The sequence below is a fragment of the Hypanus sabinus genome, chromosome 3 (genome assembly GCF_030144855.1).
Source record: "Hypanus sabinus isolate sHypSab1 chromosome 3, sHypSab1.hap1, whole genome shotgun sequence".
In the NCBI taxonomy this organism is placed as follows: domain Eukaryota; kingdom Metazoa; phylum Chordata; class Chondrichthyes; order Myliobatiformes; family Dasyatidae; genus Hypanus; species Hypanus sabinus.
This window is the reverse complement of record NC_082708.1, coordinates 132,000,602-132,028,224: the sequence shown is the minus strand read 5'-3', so window position 1 is coordinate 132,028,224 and position 27,623 is coordinate 132,000,602. Positions and strand designations below refer to the sequence as shown.

At 37.2% G+C, this 27,623-nt stretch overlaps 1 protein-coding gene across 4 annotated transcripts in view; it reads right to left on the bottom strand.

Annotated features, from left to right (window-relative positions):
* tbc1d9 (TBC1 domain family, member 9 (with GRAM domain)) overlaps positions 1-27,623 on the bottom strand; it is a 63,116-nt gene that overhangs the window by 18,804 nt on the left and 16,689 nt on the right. For 2 of the 4 annotated variants that reach the window (XM_059965155.1, XM_059965157.1), the window contains exons 3-15: positions 24,244-24,362; positions 23,732-23,960; positions 22,050-22,311; positions 21,667-21,874; positions 19,813-20,016; positions 17,644-17,820; positions 15,996-16,146; positions 14,776-14,990; positions 11,934-12,051; positions 9,554-9,839; positions 8,717-8,846; positions 1,282-1,389; positions 1,117-1,185 (exon numbers count right to left, since the gene is read on the bottom strand). In XM_059965155.1, coding sequence (XP_059821138.1) covers positions 1,117-1,185; positions 1,282-1,389; positions 8,717-8,846; positions 9,554-9,839; positions 11,934-12,051; positions 14,776-14,990; positions 15,996-16,146; positions 17,644-17,820; positions 19,813-20,016; positions 21,667-21,874; positions 22,050-22,311; positions 23,732-23,960; positions 24,244-24,362 — 2,276 coding nt within the window. The remainder of the gene's footprint in view (positions 1-1,116; positions 1,186-1,281; positions 1,390-8,716; positions 8,847-9,553; positions 9,840-11,933; positions 12,052-14,775; positions 14,991-15,995; positions 16,147-17,643; positions 17,821-19,812; positions 20,017-21,666; positions 21,875-22,049; positions 22,312-23,731; positions 23,961-24,243; positions 24,363-27,623) is intronic. The other 2 variants (XM_059965156.1, XM_059965158.1) reach the window with 1 other exon arrangement.

Sequence of the window (27,623 nt, the reverse complement as noted above, 5' to 3'; positions counted from 1 at the left end):
TATGAAAATAACCAATAGCAATTTACAATGGAACTACTGGCATTTACCTGCTAAGTTTGGCCTATTCCATAAAAAGGAAAAAAAGATAACATGATGAAATTAGAGTAAGACCAAGAGGAGAACGTAGGAAGTTGAAGTTTTAAAGATTCTTCTTGTAAAGTGTTTTCAGATCGTTATCTGAACAGCATGCTACATTATTTCTGAAACACTGAACTATTAATTAGAACAATTAGTGCACAAGAAAATGTTTAAAAATTTGATTGACACAATGGATGCAGATTTAGCAGCAAGATGTATTAACGGCACAAACACATCAAATTTTTGCATACTTGACTGCACAAAGTGTTCAGAGTATTGTTCCATAAAATAAAATAATTGCTGCAAACTTCACCATCAATGTTGGCATAATGCAGCACGATTGGACTAGACACTTAGCACTTCCCTTTTAATTTGCAGCAGTTGATTACAATATTTATTCATATTACACCCTGGCCAAAGTTGACGATTCTACCCAAATACATTGCCTCAGTGTTAAACTATGAGGAAAACATAGTTTTCCTATGCTTCCATGCTGTGAAATGAAGAATAAGATTAATCAAGCTTGTTAGTGAAATGTTACTTCTTGTTGTACAAGAAACAGATATTTTAAGTCATTACACCAATTTATATAAAGTATGTTAATTAAATCAGGCTAAATGTTGGGGCAAGGAATAAAAATTAAACAGCATAATTATATACGCACAACATGCTCTGTAACATGGGCTTTCTGATATGCACTCAAAAATTACAGACAATGTCAGACAGACAGTAACCACTAACTGACCTAAAAGGTAACAGCTTAGCATGTATTAATTTTAGTTTTGATGGAACTAAATAGAATCTTCTCAACAAATGGTATGCAGCATATCTGTAAGTTTTACAATTCCGTATTTATAGCACAATAGTAGCTTTAACAATGCAATTCTGGAAAGGCATTTTGTTTACTTGGGAGTACGTTTCCATTTTAACTATGTTTTAATGACAAGTACACATTATTGGGAATGATGGACACTTACTACTGAAGTATTTCACATGCCAACCAGGCAAAAAATTACTTTCCCAGATAAACTGGCTTACCTTAAAAAGTACGTAGAGTTCCTCCAGTTCATCTATAGTGAATGCAGTGTCTGTCACAATGGCTCGAACCTGAACATTAAAATAAATTGAAACTACCTTTAGATTAAAATGTAAATGTAGAGTAGGGTTTGCAAATACAAGCAAAACTAGTAAAATATAAATTACCGCACTCACTACGTTACGCTTTGTTGTATCTTCAAGTGTCTGAATGACTCTCAGTCTCTGCTTAAACCGCATTTGTTCGATCACATCTGCTCTAATACTGCCAAATTTCTGAAAAAAGTAAACATGCCTTAAATATATTTTCAATATACTGAATCTCATTAATACAATATCCTTATCCAAGCAGTTTAATTGATCATTGTCCCATAAATTTTTCAAAACTTGTTTTACCAACTGAATAAAATCATTGACAATGTATTTGCTGCCCATCCCCATAACCTCCAGAGACTGGTGACAAACATACCGTAAATTCCGGACAATAAGCCGCTACTTTTTTCCCCACGCTTTGAACACTGCGGCAACACTGCGGCCTATACTACGGTGCGGCTAATGCATGTTTTTTTTTCATGCCGCCAAAAATATTTTGCCTCGTAACAGTAGACTAATAAAATTGATGAGTAGTTCACAGAGGTCCAATGAAATTGTACGATAAATCAAGCGCACTTTCACAATTAAATTATTGTAAATCAGTCATTTGTACTCACCCTCATCAAAATGGAAAACACTCGAAGAAAAGCATATGATGCAGCTTTTAAGTTAAAGGCAATCAATCTGGCAGTTGAAGAAGGAAATCGAGCTGTTGCACATAATCTTGGCATAAATGAATCGATGGTGAGACGGTGGAGACGCCAGCGTGAAGAACTGAGTCAATGCAAAAAGACGACAAAAGCTTTCAGAGGTAATCATAGCAGATGGCCCGAACTTGAAAACTTTCTTGAAGACTGGGTTAACACACAGAGAGCAGGCGGCCGCGGTGTTTCCACCGTGCAGATCAGACTGAAGGCTAAAGCAATCGCCACCAAAAGAAAATCGAAGATTTTAGAGGTGGGCCATCGTGGTGTTTTAGATTTATGAGACGAAAAGGCCTGTCCGTCAGGGTACGCACGACTCTGTGTCAGCAGCTCCCTCCCGACCACGAGGAAAAACTTGCTAACTTCCGCACATTCACTCAAACAAAGATAGCGGAGAATTCCATCGGGCCAGATGATATCATAAATATGGATGAAGTACCTTTGACGTTTGACCTGCCCCTCACTCAGACTGTTAATAAAAAAGATGACTCGTCCATCACACTGAAAACAAATGGCCATGAGAAAACACATTTTACTTGTGTTCTGAGCTACACAGCATCCGGACTAAAGCTTCCACCGATGGTGATTTTTAAGCGGCTGACAATGAAAGTTCAGTGAAAGCTGCCATCAAGAGTACAAACTCAATTCCAGCTGTGATTCCTGGGGGCACCACGAAGTATTTGCAGCCACTGGACATCAGCGTGAACCGGGCATTTAAAGTGGCGCTGCGCGTTGAGTGGGAGGCTTGGATGACGAGTGGCGAGAAATCCTTTACCAAAACAGGACGCAATCGAAGAGCATCTTTAACTCAAGTCTGCCAGTGGATCCTAAATGCGTGGAGCCGTGTCACAACATCCACCATCACGAACGGGTTTCGAAAGGCTGGACTACTGCGTGATGAAGAGGACCGCGTGCGCTCAAGTGAGAGCGACAACGAAGAGACTGAAGTGAGTGACGAGATCCTGAGGTTGTTCAATTCGGACACTGAAGGACTTTGATGGTTTTAGTGTGCAGGAGGAAGATGAAGAAGGCGATCAATAACTTTTCCTGGTAGGCTGCAGTATATATATTTTTTTTACCAGTCGTTAGGAGATATTGGAATGTTGTTCGTGCACTGTTCAGTAAAAAAAGTATACGCAACGTAATTTGTGTGTTACCGATACGTATGTATATTTAAAAGTAGCTGTGTTACAGGCACTGTTCGAAAAAAAGCATTTGCAATATGTATTTGTTTATGTAACCATACAGATTTAATTAAAAGTTAAAAAATCCTCACATGTAATATCTTTCTGTGTAAATATCTCATATTACAACGTGGGACACCTGCGGCTTAAAATCCGGTGCGACCTGTACAAGTACAAAATTGGTTTTCTTTCTAAAATTAGAGCGTGCGGCTTTTAATCAGGTGCGCTCTGTAGTCCGGAATCTACGGTACTTCCAGAACAATTATAACCTTCCTGGGGAGTAAGAAGTTCCCAAAGTTAGACCCAGACAGAATGTTTCCAGTGCACAGACTCTCAGGTGGTGGCTTTCCCATGCCCCCATAGCTCTGGTCTTTCACGATGGTAGAGATTAAAGGCTGTGAGCTCCTGTCCAAGTGGCCTTGGAGACCACTGCAGTGCATTGATAGATGAATACTGTAGATACAGTATGCTAGTGGCAGAAGGATTTAGTGGTTAGAATGCTGGAATCTGTAAAGTCAAATGTGCTCCTATACTTTGGATGATGTCAAGCTTCGAATGTTTTTGAAGCTGTACTCACTTATAGTGACTAAAGTCTTTCATAACATCAAGTACCAATAAGTTGATGGAAAGATCTGGGGGGAGTAGAAATCTGGATATTCAGCAGAAAATAATTGGGCTCTGACCACAACTGTGGAATAGTAGGTTCAGTTAAATTTCTGTTAGGTGGTAATCCCAAAGTAAAATGATAGTAATATATCAATGGACACTGCTTAGACAAGATCTTATAAATAATCAGAGGCTGCTACACAATCTGCCATGGTCAAGTTAATGTTGTACAGATCTTTATGCAAATACAATCTGCAAATCACAAGAACACATGAAAGTAGGAGCAGGAACAGATCATTTGGGCATGTAATCATGCTAATCTGTCTGGGTTTCAATTCCTCTTCATTGACAATTCACTGTTGCTCTCAAATGCACAAGTCAAGTCACTTTTATTGTCATTTTGACCATAACTGCTGGTACAGTATATAGTAAAAATAAGATGTTTCTTCAGGACCATGGTGTTACATGACACAGTACAAAAACTAGACTGAATTACGTAAAAACTACACAAGACTACAGACCTACCCAGGATTGCATAAAGTGCACAAAACAGTGCAGGCATTACAATAAATAATAAACAAGACAATAGGGCAGTAAGGTGTCAGTCCAGGCTCTGGGTATTGAGGAGTCTGATAGCTTGGGGGAAGAAACTATTACATAATCTGGTCAAAACAATCATTCAAAACTGTACCTTTCTCTTCCTAAGTACTCCTTAGGTCTCCACAACCCTCCAGGATTGCTAAGTCCAGGTACTTACCAACATATACAAAAAGAAATTCTCATGGACTTCGTTTAAGTGAGGACATTTCTTTTGCTGCAACTGACTCCATCATTTGAAATTCTCTCACTAGAGGGAGCAACATTCCCCTTAGAATCCTATGCTTCATTAAAATCGATTAAAAACTCCAAAGAATACAGGCCCAACTTCTTCAGGTGCACATAATAGAGTCCCAAGAAATCATTTATTGTGTGTATGGACTTCTTGAATGATAGTATATCCTCGAGACTCACCGTACCCTGAACATTTCTAACAAATTTCCATTTCTTAACTCTAACCCTACTTGCATGATGAATTAACCTGCAAACTTGTGGTTCAAGGACACCTATTTTCCATTGAGTTTCATTCATTTGCAGTTTCTCTTCATTTAGACAAGTCTTCCTCTAGATTCCTTTTACTGAAATGCACCACCTCACACTTTCCCCATATTAAACTTCACCTGCCAAACTTCTGCCCATTCACTCAACTGTTATTGAATCCAAAAATCCTCATGGCAACAAGTATGCTCACCTACTTTGATATCATCAATCATCTTATATTTTTCCCCTTTCTTCAAATCATTATTAAAACCTGAAAATAATTGAGGGCCATGAATTGATCCTGGAGGTCTACATTATATGAACCCACTATGAAAGATACCTATTTATTCTGATTTTCTTCTATGTGCTAAACAGTCTTCCAATTATGCTAAGACAATTGTCCAATTATGATGAACTCTTATCTTATGGAAAAGTAGCAAACAGGGTATTATAATCAAAAAGCATGCATAACACATAATCAGAAATAATATAGAATCATTACTGAATTTTATATTTTTATTATTAAGGAAAGAAGATCATTGAAGAAGCTTATGAAGATATTTTCCAAAGTTGCCCTGGTAAAGAATTAATTTTAGCTACCCAACTCTGATTTTAAGTTCTGAAAATAGATTTGCACATACATTCCTATGGTGAGAGGGCAAACATGATATATCATGCATATCAGTGTAAAGGCTTTGATATCCAGTTTCAGAACTTCTAATCAGATTACAGTGATGGTTTTCCAAAAATAAATCAGCATAGGAAGAATATAATGGAATTTAAATTCCTTTTAAAAGATGATTATCTCAATGGCACTTCCTCATTAACAATATGCAATGCTTCTTAACATGGCCCAGTATGAAAGCACAGCAGAAAAAAGTTCAGAGGGCACAGGGAAGATGGGTGGATAGACAACATACTGATCAGCCAGCCAGGCAAATTGGGTTAAAAACATAGTTCAGGTTAATATCCTACATGACAACTTCCTGATAAATTAAGTATGGGCCAGCTAATCAACTTAATATTCATCTAGAATACAACTGATAAAATAAATTCAACTATTTCAGAACATTCTGATGTGGATCATTGATCAGAAATGCAAACTCTTTCCTCTCACTACAGTTACTCTGACTGCTGATAAATTCTAGTTTTATCCAGTATCTACAGTGCTTTGCTTCAAGGAACTGCAAAGTTTAAACTACAATCTTATAAGCAGCATTCATAGGAAGAGTGTCTCTCTTTTTCTTTCCAGTATTTACAGGAATACCAATTCTGGGCATGTATGTCATTCAGCTTTCCTCCAGGATGCCTCATGGTTTTTTTTGTACTCCTGGTGCATGGATGCACAAACCCTTTTCTCCACTTCGATCGGCCATTCGCTTGAAATTCCCAACAATTTGGTTGGGGGGGGGGGGGTGTATAACACTTTTCCCCTCATGGACACTTTGAGCAGGTCCTTGAATCTCTTTCTCTGACTACCTGGTAACCTATAAAAGAGCTCAGAAGTGGTCATTTCTGAAAATTGTCAGATTTGCAAATAACACAGCATGATTGAATGTCACTCCACTCTTCAAGGGAGGGAGGCAGAAGAAAGGAAATTATAGTTAACCAGACCTCAGTGGTTGGGAAGATGTTGGGAGTCTATTGTTACAGACAGGGTTTTGGGGTACTTGGAGGCACCTGGTAAAATAGGCCAAAGTCAGCATGTCCTTATCTAACAAGTCTGTTGGAATTCTTTGAGAAAATAACAAGCAGGGCAGACAAAGGAGAACCAGTTTATGTTGTGTACTTGTATTTTCAAAGGGCCTTTAACAAGGTGCCAAATATCAGATTGCTTAGCTAGATAAAAGCTCACAGTATTACAGGAAAGAATCTAGCATGAATAGAGCATTGGCTGATTGGCAGGAAGCAAAGAGTGGGAATAAATGGAGCTTTTTCCTGATTGACTGCCAATGACTACTGGTGTTCTGCAGGGGCCGATGGTGGAACTTCTTTTTATGTTGAATGTCAATAATTTGAATGATGGAACTGATGACTTTGTAGCAACACTTGTGGACGATATGAAGATAGGTGGGGGGCAAAGAAGTAGCAGATGGAATACAATGTTAGCAAGTGTATTGTCACACACTTTGATAGCAGGAATATAAATCATAGACTACTTTAACGGGGAGAAAATTTAAAAATCCGAGGTCCAAAGGGGCTTGGGAGTCTTCATGCAAGATTCTCTGAAGTTTAACTTGCAGGTTGAGGTAAGGGTCAGGGAGGCAAATGAAAGGATGTGCTGACCATTGGAGAGGATTCAAAGGAGGTTTACAAAAATGATTCCAGGATTGAAAGGCTTATCATATGAGGAGTGTTTGATGGTTCTGGGTCTGGACTCACTGGAATTCAGAAGGATGAGGGGAGATCTCATTGAAACCTATGAAATGTTCAAAGGCCTGTAACAGAGTGGATTTGGAGAGGTTGTTTCCCATAGTGGGGAGTCTAGGGCCAGAGTGCAGAGTTTCAGAATAGAGAATATACATTTAGAACGGAGATGAGGAGGAACTTCTTTAGCCAAACGGTGGCAAGTCTGTGGAATTCATTGTCACAGGTGGCTATGGAGGCCAGGTCACTGATCGTAATATTTAAAGTAGAAGTTGATAGATTCTTGATATGTCAGGGCATGAAAGATTATGGGATGAAGGCAGGAGAATGGGGTTGAGAAGGAACTGGGTCAGCACTGATGAAATGGTGAAGTAAACTTGATGGACTGAATGGCCTAATTCTGATCCAAGTTCTTATGGTTCAGTGCTGGAGATGTTCATCTGGAACATGAACTTGAAGACATTTGCAGAGAGAACAGTAGTGGGAATCTTCCAATACCTAGGGGAGCTTGTTGTATGTCGTCCAGGTCTCAGACGCACATAGGAAGGTGGGTCAGGCCTGAGATCAGTGCATGTTAAATATTCTTTCTCTTGACTGATCAAAAACCACATTGGGGCATTAAAGGCAACAGTGAACTTTATTATTGATATCTTCCTTTGTGGAGGCATGGCTTGTGATACAAAAATGGTCCTTCTTTCTAGGCATCCTCACAACCTATTACTGTTAGTGTTATAAATAAGGGGCAGGAGAGCCCTCGCCTTGTGGAGGTTAAATGCAAGCTTCATCCTTGTGTATTTCAAAGCAAAAGTCAAAAATGACTTGAAACTTGACTTCTGAGCATGTGTGCACTGAATATTGTAGCTTGACTATTGAGGTTTGGGTGATCTTGGCTCTGGTGTCTAGATCCCTTGAGTTGGATAGTTTTGCATTAGCTCTATTTCTATTAGAAATATGTTAGAGGTGAGGTGCCATGCACAGCAAAAACAATGAAGATTGTTTTTGTTTTGATTTTCTGCAAGAGTGAAGATTCAGGCTTCAGGTGGGGGCAACTGAATCCGACTGAGATGAACAAGGGCTTATTGTGAGATGGAGGTGGATGAGATTGTGAAAAGAGACAAAAGAAAGTTGGAGGAAAAAAAAACAAAAGACTCTCTCCAACCACCTCACGCAAATCAAATGAAAACAAACCATGGCCGCTTCTTAACCTGGATATCAATGCGGCAAAGAGACCTTCACTTCAGCACCTCAAAGCAGGAGGTTGGGAGCAGAGGATGATGTGAAGTGATATAGCTTGGAGATGGTAATACGCTATAAAATTTAGTTTTATATAAAATGCTGATTCAAGTCTGTTCCTGTTGGCCCGCAAGAGTAATGAATTTGCCATTACGTTAACCATATCTAATTGACTCATGTTATTTTAAACTTAAGCTTGCCAATTTTTTTCTGACAGATTATTCTTCCTTCGGCTAAACATGGATTATTGTGTAGTTATGGATGAAATCATCATTTACAAAGATCCTCAACCCATAAATTACCTAGGTAGGTATACTGGAATTCACTTGGGACACTCACGTCATATGAACTCCTTATAAGCTTGAAGATATCAACCTCTGGGTAAGGGTCTCCATCATCACTGAGAAGAGAGTGAAGGTGAGGGATGGGCGGTAATGTACTGTCCTTGTTTGTCACACTATCCAAATACCTAGCAAACAAAAAAAAACAGGAATTCATTTTAGAAATTTATCTCTTTAAACAAACAGAACTAAAGCTGATAGAATGATTAGTGTTCAGAGAAAAAGACCTCTGTATTCACAACAATTGATCATCACAGACCATGAGGGAATGAGAGTCCTTGCAATACCTGACATTTAAATTTCTTATATCTTGTTTTTAATTCCATTCTTCTGATGTTTAAAAATTATTTACATATAATTTTTTTTGCTATTTTGCACTTCAATGTTTTTATTACTATAATAAAAGAAGGCATATCCAAAATTCATCAATCCATCAAAGATATATTCTCATTAAAGGGGAAATGGTTATAAACAACGCTTAATGAAGGTTGAAAGGTCTTTATGACCTTTAAGGATCTTAAATTCTTCTCAGGCTTCCGGCTGGGTATAGGTATTGATTATAACTGATGTTCTGGTGACAAACTCTGTCATCTTTCAAGAAGATGGCAGAGCTTGTCATCAAAATGTCGGTTATAATCGATATTGACACCCGGCTGTAAGCCCAAGAGTTTATTCATCATACATGCCGTGAAAGCACTAGATGCTTTTCTACTTTAAAAATTTGTTTGGTGTAAATTATCTCTTGTGCCACCTTGAGCTACTTTTATTCACTATAATTACAACATAATTTTAAAAAGAAACTAGTACGCAAAAAGAGCAACAAAAAAGAACTCACTTTCCAAGTATAGTCATGGCTTCTCCATCATCTTTACAATTCAAGAGCTTTTCAATATTAGCATCCAGCACAGCAAGAGCAAGTTGGAAAATTACTTTGATTCCTTCAAAGAAGAAGCAGTCCACAACTACAACAGCACTTTCAAAAGGCATTACACTGAGGAATAGAGTGAGGAACCAGGAGAGTGAGATCGTGGAGATAACACCCAAGTACTGCATACAGTCATAAAGCTGTGGTACATAATCCCTAGTAAGCTCCTCAAACACACCTTGGTCCACTAATGCACCTACAGAGAAGAACAGAAGGTAATTGTTAAAGCTTCAGAAAACTGTTTTGCATTCATATTACAAAACAGATTCTTTAAAACGCAATACATTCCAAATTTACTTTCCCCGTAAGTAAATCAAGTCTGGCCCATTGCCTCCCCCAAGAAATGTCAGGGCTGTGGGTGGGATAGCATGTGCAGACATTATGATGGGACAAGCTAGGTTACCCTTGCACGTGCATCTTTTTTGTATGTAATGCAAAAGCAAACAAGAACCAGAAAACAATTTCACATTACTCTTGAATATCAAATTTCATTAATGCTTTTGTTGAAATATCTTGGGAGGCCCAGCAGCCGTGTGATAGTCAATCATAAGGAATTTGCATAATCAGCACATGGCAAAACATGGCACTATTTTTAAGTAACTTAATAAATATTAAATAAAGACAGAAATACATATACATGCTTGATGAAGCATCATATAACAATTAAAAATAATTTTGAAATATTTATGCAAAGACACATACAGAATGTTTGTAAAACTGGTTTTTACCTGGGTTACATTCTTTGCTCAGCAGTAATTATGGCTTACTATGCAATTAGAAGTCACTTAGACTAATGATATTTTTAGGATATATTACCATGATTAGAACTTGGCAGTTGCTAAATTCATATCAGTTCTAATGCAGCAGAAAAGCTTGAAATGGTATAGACTTTTGGGGCACACAGAATCATTGACAATAACTCTGGGATTTCTACTGTAATGACAGGGAGCACAAACAGTTTTTGTGCCTCTATAATTGTAACATATGGGCCATTCTAAACACTGTTGCTGATCTTTGTAAGTGAAGTCAACCAGAATAATCATTTGCATGTTGTATTTACAGGGTTTAGAGAAATTAGATCATAACAAAATGAATTGGCACTAGTGATATTGCTATAAATGTTTCTCAACTGTTTTATATATATAAATAAATAAACAAAACAGCCTTCAGGGAGATTATTTGTTGTTCTAAGAGCCCACATCCAAGAATAAAAAGACCTCCAACATTGCCTGATACATTACATAAAACCTCTTTTGAAGAAGACACGGTAAATAATGCTCTTATGCAAAAATGAGATATATGCTTGGAATTACATATTTGTTTGATATGTAACACAAGGATTTTGTGTTACTGGTGGTGCTTGACTGTCTGTGACCCTCCCTAGCAGGATTACTGCAACTGACTGCAGTAACCTCAATATCATTTTGGGCTGTGATTAATTAATGCAGAGATAAACAAACTTGGATCATTCTTGTTAGGTCTGGGTCAGTTCTACCAAGGGGATTTACGAGTTATGAATAAAGACCTGGTAAATAACTTGACAAAATAACTTATTACTAATTTTGTAAGAGTCCTTGTTAAGTCAGAGCCATAGGCATCAATTCAAACATGGTAACTATTGTAGATATGCCTTTGATTAAAGATGGCAATATACATGTTCAGTTCCAGCACCTGAAGAGGTTTTAAACAGTCACCTCCATCAGAGTTTTTCAGACAAATAAAAAAAAATTAGAAATGTCAGAAACAAATATACTGGGGAAAATTATTTAACCTATATACAATTTACTCAAGAGTAAACACAATATAAAATGTACTGATCACATCTTTTGCCGCTTAACAAGATCAGGGAAAAATAGGATATTCAGAAATGCCCTTGAAATTGTCCTAATATTCCAAGTGACTACAAATCTATAATGTTGAATAATTAATTTTGACATTTTCACTAGTATTCACTAAGCTCCTTTCAAGCACTTAGGTGAAGATAATGCCATTGAACTTCAAGGACCTTTTCCCATGTTAAACTTAGTTTTATTTTTCAAGTTTAGTCATTCAACTGTATAGATGTATATTGTAAAACTAAATAATGTTGGGACTATTAACATCTATTTAGTATTGGGATTACACTTATTCCTGAAGTAAAATATAAAATTATGAGGTTGTAAGTGATTAATCAGCCCAAATGTATTCAATGTCTCCTTATTTTCACAATTTGCAAAAGTTTAACATGAAAAATTGCAAGCTTTACTATCAAGATTTAGCTGGGCTCTTTAGGCAAGTGCACAATACTTACCAACCACTCTGGTGTTATAGTAGTCAGGCAACATCCGTTCACAGAGTGCTACCAACAACCAGAACGCTTCCTCCTCTTTTGCATATAGTAGCAAAACTGAAGTGACAATGTTCATTGCCTGCACACACAGACATTGTTTGGTAATAAGCACACAACCTATTTCACTTTAAAACCAATTAAAAATGCTAAAGGATGCTCAGCAATTTTTTTGAATTCTTGGAAACTTATTAAGACAAGTTTACCAATAATTAAAATCAGAATTTTACAAAGCAGCTAATTTTCTATGAAATACTATTCAGTTTGTACTGACTTTTCCTATTCTTAGTTTCTACCCAAATAATTATAGGATATTCTATATCTTTAACTGTATGCATGTAAAACATCTATAAATCTTTGTCCCTTATATGAAAATAATAAACATTTGACTTCTAGCATGAAATTACTGATGTAGGCAATGTAATTATTTTCATGACATTACATATATTAAGAGTAGATGTATTCAGCTCCTAATATTCTTTACTTCATGAAATGAACAATTCCTCACAATCTTCTTTACACTCACTTCTTTCATCTCTGATACTGGGCTAGCTGGCTAGTGTCAGTCATTGTTCTAAACATCAACAATTTTTAAGCAAGGAAATCAGAGATTTATTAAAAGAATAGATGGTGACCAATAGATCCTATAAATGGAAATGGTCTTTCTGTAGCCAGTGTATCTTTGAAATAGTTTAATAATAACCTTTATATTGCTGTTGCAATGCCTTCTAGGATTAGGGAGTTGTTGAGGTACAGAAAGATCAGAGCACCATGTGATTTGGACAAAAGGGCCAGAAAGCCCTTCCTATTGTTAGATATGGATGGATTGGAATGTGGAAATGGAAAGACCGATTGTTATTCAGTGGGGGAGAAAGAAGTGTGCCTCCAGACACTGAACATTCAACAAAATGACAATTGTATCTTCCTTAGTAGTACTGCTTCGTAAAAGCTCCTCAAATACCCACATAACTGAAAATCATTCTTGCTATGTCCAACCATAAGATTATTTTAAGATCATCTACTTTATATTAGATAAATGTTTCTTCACATGGAAAATCCTAATTCAAGATTTTCTTGTCTTTACCCTCTGTTATGGGTGCAATCATGGATGTACATGCAGTTATAAATTATGCCTTCCCAGGTTGGCTCTTGAAGCTGACACATTGAAAAACTGTAAAGCTAATAAACACTGCTGATATTGAAGTTCTGCAAATGCAGGGAAGTGGTCACCAAACCAAAATATTCACTCTCGCTAGATTCAGAATGGGAAGTCGAATTAATGGCCCCTGGGAGATTCTGCTAATTCCTGTTTTCCCTCTGGTTTCCCTCCTCCTCCTCATTCTTTCATAATCCACTGTCTTCCATTAGATTCCTCCTTCCACCCTTTAGGGCTTCCACCAATCCTCTCTCAGCCTCTCATCTACCACCTGCCAACTTACATTCCCCCCTCCCCCAAACTTCTTACTCTGTCACCTGCCCCCTTCACTTCCAGTCCTGATGAAAGGTCTCAGCTCAAAACATGATGTTTATTCCCCTCCATAGATGTTGCCTGACTTGCTGAGTTCTTTAATGTTTTGTGTGTGTATTACTCAAGATTTCCAGCATCTGCAGAATCTCCTGTTTAAGAAGGTGGCAGGGACTGGGAATTGACAGGTGGAGACAAAAAAAAGGTTGCAGATTATGGCATCTGTTATTAAAGAAATAAAGAGGAAAAAAATGAGAGGGGTGCACTGGATCATTCACATATTCCTACTGCTGGCTCCTATTTCCCCCTCCCCTCCCCATTGTACCTTCCTTATACACTTTCTTTTCAGAAGACCCATCCCTTCAGTTCTTGCCCCATCACTCCCCCTTACCTCCTGCTCTCAATACCTCACCACTCCTTACAAAGCCTCAGCATTATATTTTTGTTTTTATATTCTCGTCCTCACAAAATCAATGCTAACATCACAATTCCCTTCCTCACCACTGACTCAAGCTGCAAGTTAACCTTTAGGAAATCCTACATGAGGACTCCCAAGTCCCTCTGCACCTCAGACTTTTGAATTTTCCCAAGTTTAGAAAATAGTCTATACTTCTGTTCCTTCTACCAAAGTGCATGACCATACATTTCCCAACACTGTATTCTATCTTCTACTTAGAGAGATTCTCCTAATCTCTCCAAGTCCTTCTGCAGCTTTCCTGTTTCTTTAACACAACCTGCCCCTCTACCTATCTTGTATGATCTGCAAACCTGGCCATGAAGCCATCAATTCTGACATCAAAAATCACCGATAAACAAGTGAAAAAACCCTGCGGAACACCATTAATCACCAGCAGACAATCAGAAAAGGCTCCATTTATTCCCACTCTTTGCCTCCTGCAAATCAGCCACTGCTCTATCCATGCAAGCATCTGTCCTGCAATACCATGAACTCCTAACATGCTAAGCAATCTGACATGCGGCACCTTGACAAAGTCCTACTGAAAAACCAAATAAGCAACTTCCATCAATTCACCTTGGACTATCCTGTTTGTTATTTCCTCAAAGAATTCCAAGAGATTTCCTTTAGGAAACCTTGCTGAATTTGGCCTACTTTATTTTGTGCCTCCAAGTACCCTGAAACCTCATTCTTAACAATTGACTCTTGACTCTTAACATCTTTCCAACCATTGAAGTCAGGCTAACTGGCCTATAATTCCCTTTCTTCTGCTTCCCGCCTTTCTCAAAGAGTAGAATGTATTTACACACCAGCATTTTGAGCAAATTAAACAGCACTGATTTTGTTACTAGTTTTCCAAGTTCAAATACTACAATAATATTTACCTGGCAATATCCAATATTGGGATTTCGGAAAGCATAGGCAGTGAGTACTCTCCGCAAAGCACCGATTCCCATTTCATTCTGAAATGCTGGATGCTCAGGAAGAGAGCGGTGTAAATCCCGCTCTATTTCTTCTGTGGCTAGGTTATATTTTCCAATGGATTTCTCCACCAAATCAGAGTAATATCCAGGATGTGTGGCCATCTCATTAATGGCACCTGTGACAAGGAGGATATTCTAAATTATATCGAATAAACAAATGTTATTTTTCCCCCAGGATGCTATTAACCAAGCCTCTATTCCTCAAATTATGCCTTTTAAGCTGGACAAAGAACTATAGGAATGGTGGAGAGGTAAAGAAAGATGGGCAGAATTCAAAACTCTGCATATTACCAATTAGGAAATCATAGTCAGAATGATATTTGCTAGTTGGCCTGATATTAAAACTGCAACTAAGTACTTGGGGATGGGATTTTGGTTATTATCCTTAGCAGTATATGGGCATTTCTAGTTACTAAAAACTTAGCAAATAGCAATAATGATAATAATCACCACTGTACTTTCCCCCATTTCATGGATTAATGTACGGCATTATCCCCAGACATATATGGTTCATGGGTAATTTACACTGGGTCTGTATTTTGATGGCTGCCATTACAAAATGTATTTCCATAGAGTTTTATTGGTGTATTTAACAGAAATAAAATGAAGTGTTCTGGGGTGTTTTACTAATTATTGCTAAAAGCTAAAATTCAAACCTCATATACAATATTATTTAATATTAGAATATCCGGCGATTTTCTGGGTTCCGTTTTTATAGAAGTCCATAGGTCAATTTTGTTCAAAAGTCAGAAGATACACAGAGAAGACACCCATTATGGTAACCATACCTCTATGGTATGTAGTGAATAACACCAAAAACATATAAGAAGAAACAATTATGAGGGGAGGTGAAGAATCAGTGAGTTCTGTTGACTGTATGAACAATCGTGTTTTCATATGTCCGACTTTATTAACGTGGAAGTTTGTTCACATGTAAGGGGTGTCATAAGTCAGACATTCAGAATTCAGGGATTTCTTATTGTCAAGATGAGCAACAGTTCAAAAACTCTACAGCAATACAACTAGTCCCTAATACATTTACTTCTGCTTAAATTATGACAATTTTGATAGTTTGCAACACGACAAGTTCCCTGTAGAAGCAAACTTCTGTCTTTACACACCTGAGAACAATAGCCAAAGTTCTCCTCTCATGCTTTCTGGAATGCCCTTCAGTACAAGTTCCTGTGTCTTCTCTGTGCGATACATACACACTCCACGTCCGTATTCAGCAAAATGATTTTTCCAACTCTGTTCTTTCATTAGTTCCTTTGCCTAATTATTGACAAGCATAGTATAATCATCAATAATCAAATTTCTGAGCATATAATGCTCATATAAAATAATGCATTATTTTTAAATAATATTCTATCAATAGATAAAAGCCACAAATTAGCACTGGCTATTTTTAATAGTATAGTGCATTCCAGTAAATTGGGACACATCAGGACCTGTACATTTTGGCTCAATTATGTGGATGCCCCAATTAGCCTAAGTTTCATGGAAATAGTTAAAAATGTATTAAAAAAAGAAATACAGTACCTATTAGAACACTACCAATACTACTAGTGGCTGCTCAATGCATCGGACAATTATAGGAAACTGGTCATGGTCAACTTTTAAAGTGGGAAAAGCTGTTGCACTGGAGCACCACCACTCTCTCAACCTCAGGCGTCCAGGTCCAGTGGGATGAGCAAATGTCACAACCGCGATCTTCCCCAGTTGCAGTGGATGGCCATGGCTTCTTCTGTGCCTCGTCACTCCCTTCGCTCTCCACACAGCTTTGCAGAACCACCTTCCTGGCCGTTGGATCTTGGTGTAGATCTCAACCACTCAATCCACCGGAGCCGATAGGCACGTCCCTAGCTCAGTGGGTATGAGATCCACCAGCTACCCTCACTTGGTTTAACCCACCTGTTGAACTGGTGTACTGGTGTGTGGCCAGTGTCACGTGCAACCATAGGTGAGAGCCAACTGTCCAATGGGGACCAAAGGTAACATTCAAAATGATTGCTGATACCTTCAAATTCTTCATTCCAAATAGTTCCTAACTTGAAGTAATGAGATTATTTCATTCTCACTCCCGGCCATTACTGGCATTTCCAAGTCTGAATGGTGGATGCCACAGTGAGCAAAACATGTCATTTGCTAAATTAACATTAATAATTCTGCAGGAAATACAATTTTAACAAGATGCTCACTTTTTAAAGTGCTAGTTGATAATAGGTCCAAATTCCCTTAAAATATTGTTATGCATTTCCTAACATACCAAGGGTCAGAAGTAAGCGCCATCTATAAAAAAAGCCTCAAAACTGGAACATTATTACTGTAACATAATTTCTTTTCACTGCTATGAAGTAATGATTTCAAGACTACATCACAATACACAGTGAAGGTGAATTATGTCTGCACAAGTGCATGTTTTGGTGGAGAGGGGTGAGGTTATTTTTAATTTATAAGCACGCTGCTTTTAAATGAGCACAACAATTGTTTCTGTGACACTTCTGGCCAGAACATGGTTGCTCTAAATTTAATTGCTCAAAAGTGTTTTAGTTGGAAAAGCCTTAAAAAATGAATGAGAAAAACTTTTATGCACAAATAAAAACTTCTTCAACCAGATCTTGCCTTGCATGTAACACTATTAAGAGTTTGAATTATTTTTAAACCACTTATTTCCATGGATTAAAATGAATAAACTAAACTACATAAATAAATTCAGATTAACTCAAAGCAGTATTTAATAACAGGGATACATTAATAAACAGCTTGTACCACTTTAGGATTGAACTCTTCAGGCGATTTTCGACGATACATTGTCATTAGTGTCTGTGTTGCTATTGGTGTACTGTTCCCATTGAAAATGAACTGCCGTTCTTCATTTATATCTGAGGTGAAGCTGAGACTTCTCTGTGGGCTACTTGAAACAATACTGCTTTGTCTTGAAAATACCTGCAAGGCAAACAGTCATATTCTGGTGGTAAATCATGCTGGTCAAATAAACCCTGATTGTTTCCAGAAAGTGTTGCCAATCATTAAAAAGTATTTTTAAAAATCTTTTGAATAAACTAGTGATCTAATGTTACACTGCTTAAAAAATCTCAGTAAAAATTTATGTTCTGGCCTTTCACCTCTGCCTAAATAAAATATCAACTTCAATTATCAAGACCCAAGTAGCAAATCATCTAACATGTCTAAAAGTACGCAGGTAACCATGGTATTAGTTGTACGATTTTGAAAGCCACTTGCAGAAAACTACACATCCAATAAAATTGACGAGTTTGATTTATGCTTTAATCAAACACAGTGCAGTGGTATAAAATTCAATTTGATTTCCTTTCCAGATGTCCACAAGTATTTACTATTTCCTGGAATGAGAATTCCAGTCTAGATCAGTTTATGAAACTGTATCCCAAGATTCATTTCATTTAAATCCCTTATTAGTCCTTGAAGAGAAATGAACAGTGAAATTCTCATCTTAAAGTTAAAATGGATCTCAACAAAGGAATTAGACTGAAAGTAAATTATAAATATACATCTCAGAATAAGCTGCTCACTAGATAAGAATGTGCAAAGGGTCTCATGACAGCTTGAACATTCATTTCTCTAACCAGGTAATTCCTACCCACTCCCCCTTCTCTTTTTCATCATTTTCCATTCTGGATCCCTTCATACTCCTTCCCTTCCCCTCACCTCCCTCTGGTCTCCCTCTTCCTCTTCTCTTTCCAAGGTCCACTTTCCTCTCCTTTCAGATGCCTTCTTCTTCAGCTCTCTACCCTTTCCCCTCATCACCTCCCAGTTCTTCACTTCATTCCCCCCCCCCCCACCATGTTCCCCTTCACCTGGTTTCTACCGTGGTTTGCCAGCTTGTATTCCTTCCCCCTCCCCCGTCCCACTTTATCCGGGCTTCTTTTCCCCTTCCTTTCCAGTCCTGGTGAAGAGTCTCAGTCACCTGCAATCATCTGGTCCAGCTGCAACGTGCCAAGCTCACTAGCACTTCACACACTCCAGATGAGTAGCAAGACCTCAAGGTGACTGGTCCCAGGTAGCATTATGTTGGGTCTAAGTTTGGAATGCATCTGACAGACTTTAAAAGAAGGAAAGAGCTTGTCTTTTGTTAAGCACAATGTGAATTTAATTTTTTGTCATTACATGCACATGCAGGTCAACTCGTTGAGTGATTATGCAGAAATTTTGAAGTTAATAACTCATCTCCTTCTGCCTTAGGCCATGAACTTATCAATCACCACGATGAGTGATTAACTTCAAACTTTCTACATAATCACTCAGAGTTGACCTGCATGCGCACACAATGAGAGTTGTATAACTCACCTTCTTTTACCTTAGGCCACAAACTTATCAATCACCCCTGCTGTGGACACTTTCTGGAGGTCCAAGATCTGTACGCTCCACACCCGCTGGACTAAGTGTGTAAATGTAGGAGGGGACTATGTTGAAAAATAAAAGTGCTAGGTTTTCTAAAATTGACTCCTACCTTAGGCCACAAACTTATCAATCACCCCTCATATTACAATTGAAGTCAAATTCAACATTTTTAAAAAGCTAGTCAAAACACATTTAAAAAACGTAGAAATAAAATTAAAGCATGCCTTCACCTTTGCCTCCAGTTCCAGCCAACAAGGTTTATCCCATTCAAACAAATCAGAAAATTTTATTTCATACATAGATTGACAGACTATAGCTATTCAATAGTTTTAAGTTATCATATACATGGCTATAATTTTGATCACAAAATCCTAAATGATTAAAGTTCTAAATATTTTGAAATGGTGTATCGTCAAGGACTGATTTCAAAATATCTTCCCTTTAAAATAATCTGTAAATACTCTCCTACATCCCTTTAACCATTTGAGGCGGTTAAGAAATTTTAGTCTGCCTGAGTTTATCAGTTTCTTAGACTAGCTCGGATTTAATTCTGCATACCTCTTCATCAGAGTTGAGACTTCCTGTCATTTCTTTGTCAGAATATATTTTCGATGTTGTTTGCTGCAGGAAGTCAGAAATTCTTTGAACCAGGAAATCTCGATCTTTGAGATTGGCAAAAAAGAAAGTCATCCTGTTCTTTGTGCTGATAGATAATGGACTTGGAAGTACACTTGAGCTGTCCGCTTTTTCCACAATTGTGACCTAAGGGGGGGGGGAAACATATTCTTTAAGGTGCATCACATTCAAGTGAATAGCTGAAAACCAGCAGTTCATCACTAACATTTAACACTAATCAAATTAGCTTTTCGTCAGCAAGTTTGTGTACTAAGAATTTTAGCTCTATGGAGGTCTAAGTTCAGATGAATTACCTTTCAGATCTTTTGCTATTTAAATTTGCATTGTGCCAACACACATCCAAGGATTTAATTAAATATTTAATTGTATTGTTTCATTGCAAAGAAGTACAGTTCAAAATTAAGGCAAATTTATTGGTGGATGGATTTTCTAAACAGGGGTCACAGCGATTATTGCTATTGTTCAGAGATTAATTGACATAAGGGCATATCAAACAGATTACAGTGGCACTCATGTTAAATTCTTGCAATTCTGTGAGGTATTTTGCATCGGACACAAAATTAAGTTCAGAAGTCTATAACTTCAGTGATACCTTTCTTAATACTCTTCTGTACCCTAGTTTATAACAGAACTAGAAAAGTCAACATTGCCAAAGCTCTGCACCACATATCTAGTTTTAACAAGCACAGATCATCTTCATTGATCTATAATGCTAACAGTTACAAGAATACTGAACAGGAGCTTTGAATTGTCCACATTTCCTCATTGTGGGAAAAGTTTAGAACCTAGAACATAATTTTATCCCACATGAACAATAAAATCAATGGGAATAATAATCTAACCTGATGATTTAAGCATGTCAACATTTCTAACTCTGGGAGGACATTTCACATATCACAGTCACCCATCAACATTTTCTGTTTTACAGCTGCAAGATATATTGCGGTAGGGGCAACACTCCATCTCTGCTTTTATTCAAGGTTGTAGTGAACAAATGAAGCTCATCTGTCCACTGCAGAATCTATTATTACATAAAAGCTATCAAATGATTTGGCCTGGCATTTCCTTTAATTTCCCCTGTTTACATTGAAGAATTATTGAAATATATAATTACTCAAAATAAAGCACAATTAATGATAACATGTGCACTTAAATGGAAATACAAGAAACCGAAGCTAAAATTGTGAAGAAATTAATGGGAAAAAAAATAGCGATGTTGCTTTGCGGGGTGGCATTGTAGCCTAGCAGTCAGTGCCACACTCTTACAATGTCCACAACCCGGCTTCAATTGGTGCCACTGTCTGTAAGGAGTTTATATATTCTCCCCGTGACCACGTGGGATACCCCTAGTGCTCCAGTTTCCTCCTACATTACAAAGATGTATGGGTTAGTTAGTAAGTTAATTGGTCATATGGGGTGTAAATGGACAGAGCAGGCTTGTTGGGCCAGAAGGCCGTCACCATGCTATATTTATAAGTAAAATAAAAATAAAAATACTCAACTAACCATTTCCTGACAGAATACCACAGTAAATGACTGTTAAACTTAAGGAAAACAATGTCCAGTTCTTGCTGCAATTTTACATACTGCAAATGTGAATATACCAGTGTGAGGACAGGCCTGAGCCATATCCAATTAGTTTCCTGATTTGAAAATTCATAAATGATTCTAACATAAATAAGAACAGAATGTTTGTAGGAAAAACAAAATCTAGTTAGAATCTTGCAGAATATTCCATCATATGCATAAATGTTAACATCTTTAGTTCATACACACCTCTCTGAGAGGAATGATAAGACTGCACAGGTTTTCCTCTTTACTGGTGAAGCAGATGTAATTATTAGAAACAAACATCTGGCCCACAACGTGCATTTTACTGAACGGTGTCCAAAGAGTGCAGTCTGTGTGCCCATCCAGACGCTCGTCTTTAGGAAGCCGGAATAGAGCCCTGTACCGCTCACTTTTTGCCCTGGCATCAAGATCCCTTTATTTGAATATTAAAATAGATTCATTAGAGTTCCCGACTTTAAAAATGTAGCACACCATATTAAATAAAATAACCAATAGTATAAAAACACAAGTTATCATAGATAATACTCAATTAATGTTCAATTTTGTATTTAATATGAACTTCCATATTAAATTTCCAAGCTACTAACCGTTTTAAAACAGAAACTTTTTGAGGAGACTTCTTCTTTAGTTTTGGAAGTGATCTATCTTCTTCAAAGCCTTCATTATCAAGAAGCTGCCTCATAGCAATGTTGGCTAGTTGCTCCATCAGTTTAAAGGTTTCACCGATATTGAGGAAGACAGTGAAAATGTGCTCACTACATCTTGTGCTCACTTTGATCATTTCAGGAAAGAGCAGTGTGGCATTCTTCTCCAGCTGGATAACATCTGCCCATCGGATCACTAACTTGGCTAGAAGAAGGTGAGACACTCAGATCATTTTCATTGTTCCAAACCAGAACTACAAGGAGACTATAAAACAAATTCTATTTCCCAAATACCTTCATGTATTATGAACAGGAAGAAATAATCACATCTATAGTTCATTACTGTTCTGTCAAAACTGTGTGGAAATTCATTCTCTGTCACTTGATTGACTGCACATAAAAGCAGCATGAAATTCCCAAAATATCAGTTCTTCGGAGTCAAAAGAACAAAACATCATGAGTGAACATTATGTAAAGTTCCACCATTCAGGGCCTATGTCACAATACAAGTAGTGTAACAATATATTTAATTTTATAGTTAACCTTCTTGTGCAATAGAAATAGGAAAAAAATACAGTTGATTTAACTGCAAAACAAGTACAGTGGATTCCAGTTAATCAGGGCAGCTGCTTATTCATGACAACTCTTAACGAACAAAAGCAAATTGCAAAAATAGCTGGAATTTCCATCGTTTATTTTGGATAATAAGCCACTTAATTGGGGCAGGTGACTGTTGCTGAACATTTTCTAATGAGCGTAAGTCATGTGCATGTCATATAGCTAATAGGCACTACACCATGCTTAGAGCAAACTGTTTTTAAATAGTGTCACTTGCCACATGTTTGCATTCAGAAAGCAGTGATTTTTGTCACTGACAGTTGGCAAGAGAAAAAGCCAGAAGACAAGTCAGAATTGTTTTGCTTACTTCAGTTTATTGTGGCAGCCGCTTAACTGGGCCAATTAACTGGAATCCATTGTATTTTCTAGTATATGTTCCATGAAAAGTTTTCAAATGTAAAATGATTCACTTTATGACTTCTTGCCTTGACATTGATCATATTATCACATTTCATCCAAATACTGTATATCTTTATCTATTCTTGTCCTAAGTTATCTGTAATCAGTCATTCTACTTAGGAAACATTGACCTTTGACACATTAAAAAAATTAAAGCTTTTCCATTAATCCTGCTTTACAAACTTAAATAACTGCACTGACTGATTTCATATCATTTTGTAAATTTAAGAGATATGATTAAAGTTTAAGAATGGGGAAAACATTCTGCTGAACAGATATTCTGCAAGAAAAGCAATTAATCACAATATAGTCCTTAATCCAGATCACAAAACCTTATTCTAATTTTTAAAATCAGATCATGTTTTTATTTACATGTGCAAATTAAATTGATGTTTCAATTCAAGCATTACACAACTCCTTGAATAATCCAAGCCTCGTAAGATTCACCAGCATTCTGTAAGTGGATGGATTGTTAGGAATGAGGTGAAGAAAGCAAGATTTATATTTATATTAAAATTGTTAAAAGTACAACACCCAATAATATGAATTATAACCTGAGCCCATCCACACTCCCTAAATTGAAGATAAACTGCCGAAGAATACTATACCTTCTTTGCCCAGCAAAAATGAGTAAAAGCAGAGATGGTTGATACTCAGATACATCCATCCCTGCCGTGGAACCCGACCTTTCCAATAACTGCAAGAATAGTAGTTAACCAGCTTTTCCTCCTCTGGCATCCCAAAGAGCTTACGAAACTTCAAAATAGCTTCCTTAAACTTATCTGTGTCATCATCCTCCTTTACATCATTATTTTTATTATATTCTGCAATTATACCCTAAAATCAAAAGGAAAATGAACAGCAAGCTCAGTAAATAATGTTCTATTAGAAATATTTTACAAATTAATTCAGTTGTTTATCTTTTCACACCGAATTGATATATACAAGTGATTGTTTCAAATACTTTCAAAGGGCATTTTATTCCTGGACCTGTAGTTAAAATGCGTATATCTACTCTTATTTAAATATAGCAGCATAAATCCTCAATTTCATTACTATTCAATTACTTATTATTTATATGCTCTCATATTTTGTTTTAATATTGTTTTAAATCACTAACCTGTATTTTACCCTTAACAAATGTAGTGATGTCATTTTCATTCTCAAAGATTGAAAGTGTCTGTAATAGATTATGTTCCATCCATTCCCAATGTTCAGTTATTTCCTTCCTTGAACTACCTATGTATAAAGAAATTGCAGACACCTACATCAACTTTCTACTCAAATATATCAAAATAAACAAGGTACAGAAATGAATAAACTATTGCTAAATTTTTCAAGATAGAAAATATGGAACAAAATTTTGATCTTAAACAAAAGGGCTGTACTGCCTGAAGTCAAGTCTCCTTAATTTTATGTGCTTCAATTAAGAGCTTCCTGTTCCAAAGAAAATAATCTGAGTAAACCCAATCTTTGTAACTACAGTATTCCAGTTTTAGTCATATCTGTAAAGTGTGCAGAGGAGATCTACCTGGTACAATCATATCTTTCCTCTATTTCAGTGACCAGACAATACTTATACCAAGACATAACCCAGTCAATAACCCCACACAATTATTCACCAGTTTCCTATATAGGCTGTCTCCCCACTTTTATGCTGTCCCACATATGGTTAAGACAGTACCCTGCATGCCTTTTCAATTTAACTTTAAACCTGTCCTGCTGGCTTTAGAGTTTTTGGCCATTACTCACTGCAGTTAATTCTACTGGCCATCTTTCAGCCCAAATGACTAAACCACCTATTTAATTCTGTATTCTTAACCCTTCCTCCAAAGTTAAGCATGTAAAATCAATCCACTCTCCTTTGGCTTTTATTTTTTCCCACCCCGCTATACAAGTAAAGCCTTACTCAGTTCATGTAGAGTACATCAAACATCTTGCTCACTGATTCTCTTCATACCTTCCTAATCAAGTTAGTTATGCATGAAACTCCCAAAAAATCTCCTCCCTCAAAAACCCAATTTTCCAACACTTTCTCATACTTCCCATTGTGCCACAATCCCATTGAAGATCAGAAAATCTTTCTTCTGTAGCTTTCAGTCTTATTGTTTGGCAATTCCACACTGCCTACTTCTTCCTCAAGATCCATAGCAGGGCCATCTTCCTAGACTCACTGATTTAGCATGCTCTTGTCACACAAAATTTACTTAATTCCATTTTAACCTTTTTCTTTTGCCCCTTGTCTAGTCACTTCCCACTTACAGATATATACCCTTGTGATCAATAAAGTCTGTCTGTCCGTATACCTTTGATAGTTTCTGCTGTTTTGGCATAGTCCAGCTCGTCATTACAAATGACATCTAAACTCTCTACAACTACATCCTACACCTGCTTGAACTCTTAACACTTCATTTCCTTCTAAAACAGAGGTCAAACCAGTCCCTTTTCGACCATCACTCTACATGGCCTGGATTAACTCCTTCAACTCCGTTCACTTTCTTCAAGACCAAGTGTAATCTAGGGGAACAATCGTGGCCCTAACAATGATGATGATCTCTTGGCCTGATAGATGGAATGATGTTTTTCTGATCAACTCTCAACAATCTCAAAGCCACCTCCTCTCTCACTACATCTTTTAAGGACTCCATTCCAATCTCTTCAGTGTTCCTGTTCTGTTGCACTTGTTTTTTTGAAGAAATTCCACCAGTACTTTCAAAATGTCTGCCCTTTTCCTCAACCATGGCTTTCCCTCTACTAGTAGAAAGGGTTCTTAATAGTCTCTCTATTTCTTAGCATTTCTGTTCTCATCACAGCATAAGGTTCCCCTTGTCTTCTTCACCTTCCATCCCACCAGCCTCCATAGCCAAAGTATCGGTCTCCTTAACTTCTGCCTCCTCTTAACATGATTCCATTAACAGGCACAGCATTCTTTCCCATTTCATTTCAGATCAAATAAGATCATTCTTCCACTATTTCATCTCTACCAACTACTTCACTTTCCCACGCAAGAAATGTAACACCTGCACTTTTAAATCTTCCCTTTCTACAATCCAGGGACCCATAAAAGCTTCCAAGTGAACCAGCAATTCACCTGCACCTCTTCTAATTTAGTGTACTGCACTTGATGCTCAAAATGTGTTTTTTTTCTACTGGAGAAACCAGTAGAAAAACCTTGCAGAAAACTTTATTCAATACACGAGTGATTTTGAGCTTCCAGGCTCCTGTCACTTTAATTCTTCACTCCACTCCCACCTGTCTTTGACCTTTGACAGTGCTCCTACGATTCTGAACATATACTTAATTGTCAGCAATTCATCTTCTGCCTGTTATCAGCATTAATGTAACCATACATCAGGGTTAATGTAACCATACATTTAAGCTCTTTATTTCTTCCTTATCCAAGGAAATGCCTTTCCTGTTTCTGTCCATTTTATTTTAAACCTTTGTTACTTTTATATATGCCAATCCATGTTTTCTTCAGCCCTCTGCAATTTAAAACACAATTATCTTGTTATTTAAGCTCAAATAAATCCAATCTTGAATTATTCGTGCTGCTTCTCTCCCCGCTGACACTGCCTAGTGTTTCCAGCACTTTTGTTGGTTTTGGATTTCCAGCATCTGCAAGTTTTTGCTCCAATTCAATATATTGCAGTCGATCTCCTCAATTTCTTCAAAGGTGGAGATGAAACGTCCTGATAGGTACAGCTGCCAACTCAAAACAATTAATTTCTACTTTGTTTTGTGGTCATCAAACCCCCATCTTCTATGTCCTAATGTTGCACCACATTTAGCACTGTACCTTAAAATTCAAATTCAAGGACATTCACTGATTCCCCCTATCCATCCTGTCAACCAAAAACTCAAAACAATAATAAACTAATCAAATATAATTTCTGTTCCACAAACTACATATCTGAGTCAAATTATGATTAAGTGCTGCATTATCATTTCCATTACAACATGTCAAACTATTTAATGTATTTTACCAGCTTTTTCTTTCTCCAAACTTTTAACTTCTTATTTGTTATTAAGCTAGATGTCTTTGAACCTATTTCATACTTTGTAACAGTGCTATTAAGGCTACTGGCAAACTGCAAAGACCATGATGTTACCTGTTTCATCAAGCTAAATCTCCTCTGCTTTAGGAATAGTTGTCCATAATGCTCTCATCGAATCCCATCAATGTTCAATTCCAAAAGATTCATAAATTTTGTGAGAAGGAATTTCTCCTCTCAGTTCTAAATAGAAAAGCCCATGGTGTGAAACCTTCCAGCAGCAGGAGAAAATAGATCTTGCTATCTACCCAGCCAATCCTTCTCAATTTTTTTCTATGTCTCAGTATTGTTTCTATTCCTCTACCTTCCAGTGAAAATAGACAACTTTATTTGATGTCCCTTCAAATAATGAGCCAATATCCGAGATATTAATCTTCTAAATCGATGTATACTGCACCAACTCCAAGACCATTGCACTCTTCAGTTATGGAAACCAAAGCAGCAC